This window comes from Camelina sativa, chromosome 10 (genome assembly GCF_030686135.1).
Source record: "Camelina sativa cultivar CO46 ecotype springtype chromosome 10, ASM3068613v1".
Classification (NCBI taxonomy): Eukaryota; Viridiplantae; Streptophyta; class Magnoliopsida; order Brassicales; family Brassicaceae; genus Camelina; species Camelina sativa.
In genome coordinates this window covers 14,803,261-14,813,524 of record NC_141889.1, presented here as the reverse complement: position 1 = coordinate 14,813,524, position 10,264 = coordinate 14,803,261, and the positions used below count along the sequence as shown (strand labels likewise).

The 10,264-nt window shown below is 34.8% G+C and overlaps 2 protein-coding genes and 1 pseudogene across 4 annotated transcripts; 1 reads left to right on the top strand and 2 right to left on the bottom strand.

Annotated features, from left to right (window-relative positions):
* Positions 1–2,306: 2,306 nt before the first annotated feature.
* Positions 2,307–3,614, top strand: LOC104720426 (ethylene-responsive transcription factor ERF062 pseudogene; annotated as a pseudogene). The gene has a single exon (XR_015568644.1). The product of XR_015568644.1 is annotated as an ethylene-responsive transcription factor ERF062 pseudogene (transcript).
* A 448-nt stretch (positions 3,615–4,062) lies between these two features.
* LOC104719093 (uncharacterized) lies at positions 4,063–7,057 on the bottom strand. Its single transcript, XM_010436937.3, has 4 exons — positions 6,569–7,057; positions 5,848–6,465; positions 4,495–5,768; positions 4,063–4,334 (listed from the first exon to the last, which is right to left on the bottom strand). The coding sequence occupies exons 2-4, from the start codon at positions 6,449–6,451 to the stop codon at positions 4,293–4,295; spliced, it is 1,920 nt and encodes a 639-aa protein (XP_010435239.1). The 5' UTR covers positions 6,452–6,465; positions 6,569–7,057; the 3' UTR covers positions 4,063–4,292.
* Positions 7,058–7,865: 808 nt separating this feature from the next.
* Positions 7,866–10,021, bottom strand: LOC104719091 (protein PHR1-LIKE 3). 2 transcript variants are annotated; one of them, XM_087469620.1, is made up of 6 exons: positions 9,667–10,021; positions 9,311–9,387; positions 9,132–9,186; positions 8,925–9,003; positions 8,752–8,821; positions 7,866–8,411 (listed from the first exon to the last, which is right to left on the bottom strand). In XM_087469620.1, the coding sequence occupies exons 1-6, from the start codon at positions 9,848–9,850 to the stop codon at positions 7,989–7,991; spliced, it is 888 nt and encodes a 295-aa protein (XP_087325746.1). In that variant the 5' UTR covers positions 9,851–10,021; the 3' UTR covers positions 7,866–7,988. The 2 variants fall into 2 exon arrangements, with proteins under 2 accessions (XP_087325746.1, XP_087325745.1); XM_087469619.1 differs by having other exon boundaries at positions 7,866–8,420; positions 9,667–9,998.
* Positions 10,022–10,264: the final 243 nt, after the last annotated feature.

Sequence of the window (10,264 nt, the reverse complement as noted above, 5' to 3'; positions counted from 1 at the left end):
GAGAAATTTAATTATAAGAAAAATAAAATATTTTGTTTCAAAAGATATTAATATTGTAAAAAGATAATGATAAAAATTACAGAATTTATTATAAATACAAATTTTTTTTTTTGAAATAATTATAAGGAGATTATATATATATCATAAAATTCGAAATTATAATATTATTTACTTATTTTTAATTTTAAGTTATTAATTCTACAAAAAAATAGAAAAATGGATTAAAGAAAATATAGAGTTAATTATTAATTTTAAATTTTGTAAATACCCACTTTTATATAAACATAGATCGTTTCATATTTAAATAATTTATTCAAAAACACTGCTTTCAACTTTGTTTAATTGGGAAATCTTTTTTAATGGGAAGATAAATTTTTCTTATTTATTAAACCAAAATTTTTTCCTACTTTTTAGGTTTTCAGTAGAGAATAGGTAATATTAATATGTTGATCCAAAAAAAATAATATATGCATTTTCTTTTCCTAATACTATATTTTAAATTATTTTATTTAATTTATATTTTATCTTTGAATTATTTGAGATTTATATATTACTGTGCTTATAATCTTCTATTGTTTCTTTAATTATGTACGTTAATTTTCTTCTAATTTTTCAATGGTTGGTAATAAACCCTTCTTTTATTTTGCAAACATAATTGTTACCATTATTCATTCAATCTCAAAGGGAGATAACAATTAGAAGCTCATCAACCTAATGGATTGATAAAATAGGCTAATCAAACACAAGCTTACAACAAACATAGATCGATAGATTAGAAAAACATAAATATCGTTGTTGATAGATCCATAGGAGCTCAAAGACTGTGACACCCTGGTTTGCAAAAGGTTTAAAAGAATTGATTTGGCCACATATATCACCAAAATGCACTTATTTTTCTGGTCAAGGGTCCCGAGAGAACTTCATGATGGGTGACATTCATGGAAGTGATTTTCGAAACTGTGCAAGTGAGGACAATAACAGGAAAATATCATTTGTTGATTTGTAGGATCGGTAAACAAGTTTTTAAAGCCTCCCAAACGTAACAAACCGGCCATCGAATATGGGTGGGTCCACGGACCAGAAATAGATGTAGGACTCACTTAGGAAGGTGGGCCTATGGACTGAGAGTGGACATGGGCTCACTAAGCAAGGTGGCGGTTGGGGCATTACAGAGACAGAGCCTACATCATGGTGTCAAAGATACTTCTAAGAATACATTGGAAAATTTAACATTAGTTACTATCAAAAGATTTTGTGACGTTAGAAAAAGTTTTTTACTTTCATTAGTTGTCGGAGCAAGCCATTTTGAGATAGCAAAAAGATGTGAACATGTTCTCTCCACACATAAGAAGGGCAGAGCCGAGGTTCTCTCTATAGTGGAGAAGGTTGGACGCAAGGTTATCTCTCCAAGAGAGGAAGGTGGAGGAGGTTGGACGCAAGGTTATCTCCCTAAGGGAGAAAGGCGGAGCCAAGGTTCTCTCTATGGTGGAGGAGGTTGTACGCAAGGTTTTCTCCATAAAGGATGAGGGTGGAGCCGAGGTTTTCTCCATAGTGGTCATATAGTATTATGATGATACATCATTGATTAATATATTATGTAATATATTTTTATTCAAAATATTTTTTGAGCCAACAATTTTGGTAATTAAAAAACTACGCAGAAGTGAAAGTAAAATAGTTGGCTTAATGTGTTATATAGACATTTTCTAAGTGGTGATAAAGAATATATTTGTAATATAAAGTATATTTAGGTGTAAAAAATACACTTTTAATAGTAACACACATAAAAGATTTGTAAATATATATAAATCAGTGTATTATAATAAAAATAAAATTTAGAAATAACGTACAACAAATTTTAATATATTTTTATTAAATTTAATTTAATTTATAAAGCTTTAAACTCGCACATCCGGCGGATCTTTATCTACTATATATATATATATATAACCTAAGGAAAACAACGTTGGTATCCAACAACAACATCATTCGTATAATTTAATTATGAACCATTTATACCCAAAAAAACAATATATGGCTATAAGACACCTAAATGAGTTAGGGCTGAGTTGTCACGTTTAATTGATAAGTGATAATGAAAAGCGAACGTAGAATGGGAGCCACGAACAAGTCGCAAGATAAGAAAAATTAAAGGGTCAATTAATTAATTTTGTAACCAAAAAAATACTAACATAATAATTGTTTAATTAAAAGTGTTTGTGAGACTCTGTTATATATGAACAAATTAAGCTTGGCAGAGCGTAGATCTGAGTCAGACGATAATGTTTTTTCCGGACAATAAAGTTATAGGTTCCCTAAATTATCTAATATTATCTCCACATGATCATCACACCAATACACACACAACACTCCTTAATTATCGTATATATATAAACATTTATTCTCCACCCATTTCTTCAAAATTAAGAGAACTACCTTCGTTCTCTGTGCAAAACCTCAAAAAAAAAAAAAAACATACAAACAAAAACAAAAATGAACATGGAAGATCAGTTTCCCAAAATAGAAACTAGCTTCATGCACGACAAGCTCTTGTCCTCTGGAATCTATGGGATCTTGAGTTCTTCGACGCAACCGCAACTTCTCGGTGTTCCAATATTCTTGGAAGGTATGAAAGCTCCTCTTCTTCCTCCTCCTTCGACTCCGAGTTACTTTGTATCGCCTCATCATGAGCTCACTTCTTCTAGTCATCAATCTCCGGTAGCTTCTGTTCCTTGGAACTTTCTAGAATCTTTTCCTCAGTTTGATCAACGTCCTGATCATCCTTCTAAACCCCCAAACCTTACCTTGTTCCTCAAAGAACCAAAGCTTCTAGAACTTTCTCATTCCGATAGCAACATGATCCCTTACCACAAATACATCCCAAACTCTCTTTATCAATCAGATCAAACCAGAAACGAGTGGGTAGAGATCAATAAAACCCTAACCAACTATCCTTCAAAAGGGTTTGGAAACTATTGGTTAAGTACCACCAAGACTCAGCCCATGAAGTCAAAAACAAGAAAGGTTGTTCAGACGACGACACCAACAAAGCTGTATAGAGGAGTGAGACAGAGACACTGGGGCAAATGGGTCGCAGAGATTAGGCTACCAAGGAACAGAACCCGTGTTTGGTTAGGCACTTTTGAAACCGCTGAGCAAGCCGCGATGGCTTACGACACAGCAGCTTATATCCTGCGAGGCGAATTCGCACACCTCAACTTTCCTGACCTTAAACACCAGCTCAAGTCCGGTTCCTTGCGATGCATGATCGCCTCGCTTTTGGAGTCCAAGATTCAACAGATTTCGGCCGCCCAAGTAAGTAACTCTCCTCCTCCTCCTCCAACAAAAGTGGAATCATTGGAGCCGAAGAATCACATAAAGATGGAGCCATCAGGAGAAGTAGTGATGATGAAGAAACAAAAAAGTCATAAGGAAGTGATTGAAGGAGATGGTGTACAATTGAGTAGGATGCCTTCTTTGGATATGGATCTCATTTGGGATGCTCTCTCCCTTCCTCATCCTTCTTAACTTCAAAGTTAATGTCACAAGCTTAATTATTACTTCTTGTCATTTTTCATTTTCCATAAAAAGAAAGAAATTCATATTTTGATTCACATTTGGAGTTGAACACATTGTATTCCTTCTTTACAACCACATAATCAAGTGGTTCTCTCTTTTTTGTCTGCTAATTAATTGTTTTTTTCTTTGCGGTTACTAGTAACCATAAAATAGAAAAAGTGTGTTTTTTTAATGAGAAAAAATTATAATTCGGTTGCACCAACTCCAACTTCAAAAGTCTAATATGTTAGAATGCTTCCTACTCTATATAAATGACTTAAGCTCAAAGGTCAATAGAGATTGTGAATAGTAGGGCAGAGAAGTGTTAAAAGGGCAAATATGATGAGTTTGGAGTTCTGTTTTTGTATAGAGTATGAATTTTTACCACAACAAAAATAAAACTGTATATACAATAATGTCTATTTTAAATGGTGTTTTAGCGAATAGGCAATTAAAGAGAAAGATCTAGGTGTTAGCAGAGAAATAGAAAAGAGAAACAAAAACTTTTCTCACCCGACAAATGTTATTATAATAAAGACAGCCACAAAAGCATCACTATTATTTGACAACGTCGCCGTTTGGAGTACAATGTTTGTGACAGGCACAAGAAAGTAAATCTCAAACCCTCAACACTAGAGTTTTGGCAGAGAGATTGTACAAACTACAGTTGCTCATGTATTCACTAGATATATATTTGTGTCGTGGTTTATTCGAGTAAGTACATACCTTGCAGTTCAAGCACTATGAAGGTCCAGTGTCATAGACTTCGCCTTTACCTGCAAAAAGAACATTTGAAACCGAAATAGAATCAGCCACTTGCTAATCAAAAAAAGATTACTAGCAAGAACTGTGTATATACATTATTAAGTGATACAAAGAGAGTACTATTTGCAATTTTTTTCCCAACGAATCAAATCAAACAACGATTCAACTCACCATTGTGGTTGAAGGGCTAGAAGAGGAGTCGAGAGGTCCAGATCTTCTGGCCTCCCAAAACCGGCTTGTTTTATCTCCATGAAGATGCACCTGCGATTTGCTCTGTTCTTTGGAAGAGAAACTAATCTTCTCTCTTCCCTTTTGTACAGCTCTCAACCTTCCTCTCAGCACACCAACTTCACTCTCTATTTTCAGTCTTTCATAGTCAACAGCCGACATTGAATTTCTGCGCATAGTTGGAGATATGTTCCTTTTCCCCGGTGGAAATGCTGGAGGAAGTCCATAACTTGTATCTGAAACAATTTGTGATCTGTCCAGTTTGGTGGCATGGTCAGAAGGAACATTTAGTTGGACTTTGTTATCTCCATCAGTCACTACATGGATATCATGTACACGGCAATCAATGTCATGGGAGTCCTCACCAAGCTTAGTATCAGCGATGTCGCTAGTTCTTGTTACTAGTTCTGGAAATGAAGTGCCACACTCTTCTCTTTCTTTCAGTTCCACATCAAATGCCTCACTTCTTGACTGATCACACTCAAGATTTTGGTCTACTCCATTGTCAACCTCCCCTGGCTTTGGAGAACTGACATCATCATAATCTCCAGTAAGCACTGATTTGTTTCCAAAAGCAAGTAAACGACTGTCCATCTGATTAGTGAAGATCTCAAATCCAGAAGAGACATCAGCAGTCTCCATATCATCATCCCATGGTTCAGTATTCTGTTGTGGCGTTTGCAACCTTCTGATTAGAGCTGGTTTCGAATCTGGCGTGTTAGGCAGAGGTTGCTCAGTCTCAAGAAACATTTGCCTGTAAGTGTCAACTTCCTTCTCAAGAAAATGTTTTTCCCTCTCCCTCCTCAGCAAAATTTCTTTAAGAATGCTCATCTCTTCCGCATCAAAAACAGACTTTTCCTCTATCATCCGCTGATACTGCCTAGCTTCCATCTCTATCGACGCTTTCTCCTCTTGTAACCGCAATATCATACCCAAAGCCTCATCCGCAGCAGATGCAGCAGCATTTCTCTCTTTCTCGAGTTCAAGAGCTAACGCAGCACGTGCAGCTCGTTCTTCAGCAACCACTCGCTCTAAAATCTCAATAGTCTTTTGTGTCATACCACTATAAGTTAGATCCACAGGGGAACTGCATGTACCTTCACCCGCCCATGAAAATGTCCTTTCCGGTTGTTTGTTATGAGCATCAGCTTCACACCCAACTGAACATAGTGAAACACTTTTCCTCAAGGACACATCCTCCAAACATTTTCCACTATCTACATAGTCATAATCAAAGTTTTACTATCAAAAGTAATAATTTTACACAAAGGAAACACTGAGCTAAAAGCTACTGACCTTGGGAGTTGACAAGAAGAGGATCATTTTCGTCAACATCGACGCTTGAAGGAGATTGCTGAAAGTTCTTATACCCAAAACTACCTTGAAAATGGTTCTTGACACCATAAGGCGACCTATGAAAGCTGAGACGCTTACTCTTAACTTTAAAACTTCCCTTTTTCAAACTCTGCGCGGTTAAAAGATCAAACCCTGAAGCATTATTCTCAACCCAAGAATCAACCCTTTTCACAGAAGGAGTACTAGACACCTCTTCTTCCAACTCAACGCGTCTCCTCTCCCCTTTTCTCTTCTTTCCACCACTACTATGAGCTTCTTTACACAGAACTGAATCAAATGGTGTTCTATTTCTAACAGATCTCTGAACAGAAGAGATCTTTTTCACAGGAAAGTTCACTAAACTCTCTTGAAAACACTTGTTCTTATTTGGGTTACTGAATAAGCCATCACAAGGACATGGGAGTTCCAAACCAAACAAACCGAGGAAGTTGGAGGATAAATAAACGAGAGAGGAAGCGCAAAGCAAAGAGAAAGCTACAGAGAGATCAACAAACGCAGCGACTAAACCCTTAAATGTCCATGATCTTACCTCTCGGCAACGCATTTTTGAGACAAACTCTACAAAATTTATTCAAAATTCAAACAAGTTGATGAATTTGGTTTGTCAATTTGAAATCAATTAACAAAAAAAAACAAAAATTGGGGGGAGAGTGTAACTGACCGATGAATCAATCGTGAGCCCAGAGAAACTGCTTGCGATTTGGATTTAAGTCCGTAAATTAGAGAGAATTAATAATAATAATAATAATAATAATAATAACTCACACACACAAAGAAGAAGAAGAAGAAGAAGAGAAATCCGTAAACGGCTCTTCCTCTGCCGTTTTTTATTTTTTCTTTCTTTGGTTCAAAAATCAAAACCTTTCTAATTTTTTTTAAACTTCATTTGCAAATCACCCGAATCGAGTGAACCGATACGCCGCCGTTTCCTCACCGACCCCATAACTCTATCTCTCTCGAGAGAGAGAGAGAGAGAGATTTGTGTTTTGTTTTTTCCTTTTAATATATATTTTTTATTTTGTACACACGTAGTATTTGTAAATTGATTATTGATAGATTTATGTGTTAAATATGAAAAATATGAAACTAGGTTTGTATTCAAATTAATATTTTAAATTATTTTAGTTTTTATGTAGTTTTATATGATTTTGATGATTTTAGAAAAGTTAATAAGATTTATGGTAAAATCTTTTCAAATCAGCTAAAACTATGAGATTTAGATTTTATGTTTAACTAAGAAATTTTTTCAAATTTTCTTAAATGCTTCAAATTATTAAAAATTAAATCCACAATCTTTTTTAATTAACAATGGATTTTAAGGTATATTTTTAAATCATTACTTCAATAACATTGGATTTCATTAGATTTTTTTAAATCTATAATTGAATAAGATATGATTTGTAGATTTTTCACAAATCACTTATCAGATTAATATTAAATTTATTTCATTAATAAAAATATCTGATTTAAGTTATAGTAAAAAGGTATAATGTAGATTAGTCTCTTATATATGATATTTAGAGTTAAATTATAAAATTACAGTTTTGTTGTTTTTATGTAAAAATTATAATTTAGATTAATTTCTGATATATGATATTTAGAGTTAAATTATAATAATTATAGTATTAATATTCAGTAAAATAGTTAAATAAAAATATATGATAATTAATATAAAATTTTACTTCTGTTAATTAAAAAAGTACCATTTGAAATATAAAATTGTAGTATTGCTGTTTTTATAATTGTAGTGAAGCCATGAAAACGTATTTTTAAAACAAAATTTTATGATTTTGGTTAAAATTTTGAATATAAGTTATCATAAAACATCAAAAAATCTCAATCTAAATATGTTTAAGATTTTTAAAAATTGTTTTCTACTTACAATCTTAAAATAATCGGACAAGAATGGGACATAGTGACTAGTGAGTAATGAGAGAGTGATCGAAGCTAGGCAAGAATTTTTAGGACAAGGTACATTATATACATAAGAGGCTAAGACACAGAGGTTTCATTACGAAGTTTTAAAGTTAAATACAACAACAAAGCAAACAATTAGGCTAAAATCTTCTCTCGCTCTCTCTCTATCCAATGCTACTACTCGGTATAACCCATCCAGCTTCATCATGACCCACAACCAAACTATCCCCGTTTCCAAACACTCCTCGTTGTCTTTTCTTCATCAACGCAGCTGAAACTGGACTTCCTACAGTGCTGGAAGTCAGAGAGCTCTCTGCTGAACAGTTGTTCTTGTTCTCTATTGCTACTGCAAGCTCGGATAAAGATGGGATTGTTATTTTGGTTGTCTCGAAGGTGTTTGTTGTTGTTCCTCCTTGGCATCCATTGGAGATGGAGACCTTTATGGCTAGCTCTGATAGCTCTTCTCTTGCCGCCTCTAGCCCAGCGAACGCAACAGCTTGTTCCTCTATAGCCTTGCATGCTTTTTCTAGAATTGATTGCAAGTACTTTCCTTGCGTCTCGATCCTTTGCTGGAGTCGCCTTTGCACCTGCGCATACTGATGGACCTCGTTAAAAAATGTGGAACCATGGCTCAATGTTGTTGAACTGTATATCAATCTAACATTAAAAATGGACAGTTTCTATGGTTCTATGTTTCATTGACAGATTTCGTAAGTAGGATTGTTCTGATAAGCTTATCTTCAATTGCACAAATCTTAGCTATTACTGAATGTAACATATTAGAGCTTTTATGAGTTGGGTTAAAGAGCAGTTAGTGAGGGTTTAGGATGTCTCGTAAGTTTGGTTGGGCATTTGGTAGAGTGGAGAGTCTCTCATTAATCAAAATCTCTCTGGTTTTTTTTGGTAGATCTGAATAAGAAAACAAACCTCTAATTGCTCGTGTAGTCTTCTTTGGACTTCCATCTGGGCACGCAAAGCTTCAGTGACCTGGTAACTCCTGGCTCACACAAAACCAAAAACAAGGACTGCTCATACAGTAAACACATTCACAACCACTAGTCAGAAATTTGGGGGACAAAGAGACCACTTGTAAACCGTACTCGTTCTGTTCCTGAGCAGCTATTCTTAACGATGATGTTGACGATGAACCTGTGTCCTGACTCTCCCCAACACAAGAAACTGCAGAGATATAATAAGTTCATAGAGATATCAATGCACAAGCACAACAATAAGATGCCCCTTTTGTAACAACTGATAATACCGATGATGCAAACAACAAAAAATGGTGGATTCGATGAAAAAAATACCATCTTTGGAGTTGTCAATTGATTCTTTGCAGGATTGCCTCCCTAGACGAAATTTCTACCGCAAAACATGGAAACAATATATAGTCAAAAGCACCGAAAAATGTTTCTATTTATGTAATCTGAGTAATAAATTAGGCATCATTGATACTGTAGTGTTGTTGGTAGTATCATCATCAGACCTGAAGATGAGATTTGAGATGGTAGAGAGTGAGACCCTTCACTCCCATTGTCCTCATTATAGTTTTGGGCGTTGCTTCTGTAATCAAAACACACAGAGGCACTCATAAACCAAACAAGGCAACAGACATCAAAAGGTATAACGAGAGACCTATGCAGCAAACAATAAGTCAAGTAATTCCTAAAATTGTTCAGAGTTGATATTAACCCAAGAAAAAACTTCCTATTTCGGGATTCAATATTTCCAAATCTGTAAGGAGGAACTAAACCTAAACCGACCAAGACTCCATGTCAATACAGACCTAAACCCACATTTCAATTTCCAAGATCCATAAAATTCAAAGAAGAGGACACTCACTGTCGGGTCCGCCGAGCTGAGTGACGGCGTCAACGAATCTTTCATGGAGCTCAGAGGTCCAACGAAGGCGGGGCTTGGGGTCAGTGGTGAGGACCAAACAGGCATCGATGGGGAGATTAGTTCCGTCAGAGTAGTCTCCCAAGCTGCCATCTAGAGGAAGCGAAGAATGAATCGCCGAGTACATTCTCTTCTACCACTAAATCTTTATTATTTAATTTTCTCGGCTGTTTTCCCGGGAAAGTAAAGGAGAAATGTAAGGGGACACAAAGAGAGGAATATGCAGATTTTTGGATATCCAAAGACAGCGAAGAGACGAGTTGATGATATCAGTTGATTGGGACAACACTCATTCGATACTATTTAAAGTTTTTTTCCAAAATCAAAAAATAATTTAAAAATAAATTTAAGTTATTAACTTTGTTATATAAAAAAAAATATACTTATAAAAACTGTTTAAAATATATTATTAAATTATTACACGTTTGTTACAATAAAAAATTAATCTCGTTATCATAATAAATGATAAATTTTATAATGAAAAATATCTTAGTGAATGATAACATAGTGATAAATCCTAGTCAAACATCTTAATTTTGTC

What these genes read in the sequence shown, in the direction of transcription:
- LOC104719093 (XM_010436937.3), bottom strand. Translation starts at nt 6,451, where the DNA reads ATGCGTTGCCGAGAGGTAAGATCATGGACATTTAAGGGTTTAGTCGCT. An exon ending in TCTTCTTGTCAACTCCCAAG is followed by an intron (nt 5,769 to 5,847) that starts GTCAGTAGCTTT and finishes ATGACTATGTAG; the next exon opens with ATAGTGGAAAATGTTTGGAG. An exon ending in CTAGCCCTTCAACCACAATG is followed by an intron (nt 4,335 to 4,494) that starts GTGAGTTGAATC and finishes TTCTTTTTGCAG; the next exon opens with GTAAAGGCGAAGTCTATGAC.
- LOC104719091 (XM_087469619.1), bottom strand. Translation starts at nt 9,850, where the DNA reads ATGTACTCGGCGATTCATTCTTCGCTTCCTCTAGATGGCAGCTTGGGA. An exon ending in AATTGACAACTCCAAAGATG is followed by an intron (nt 9,004 to 9,131) that starts GTATTTTTTTCA and finishes ATATCTCTGCAG; the next exon opens with TTTCTTGTGTTGGGGAGAGT. An exon ending in GCTGCTCAGGAACAGAACGA is followed by an intron (nt 8,822 to 8,924) that starts GTACGGTTTACA and finishes TGTGTGAGCCAG; the next exon opens with GAGTTACCAGGTCACTGAAG.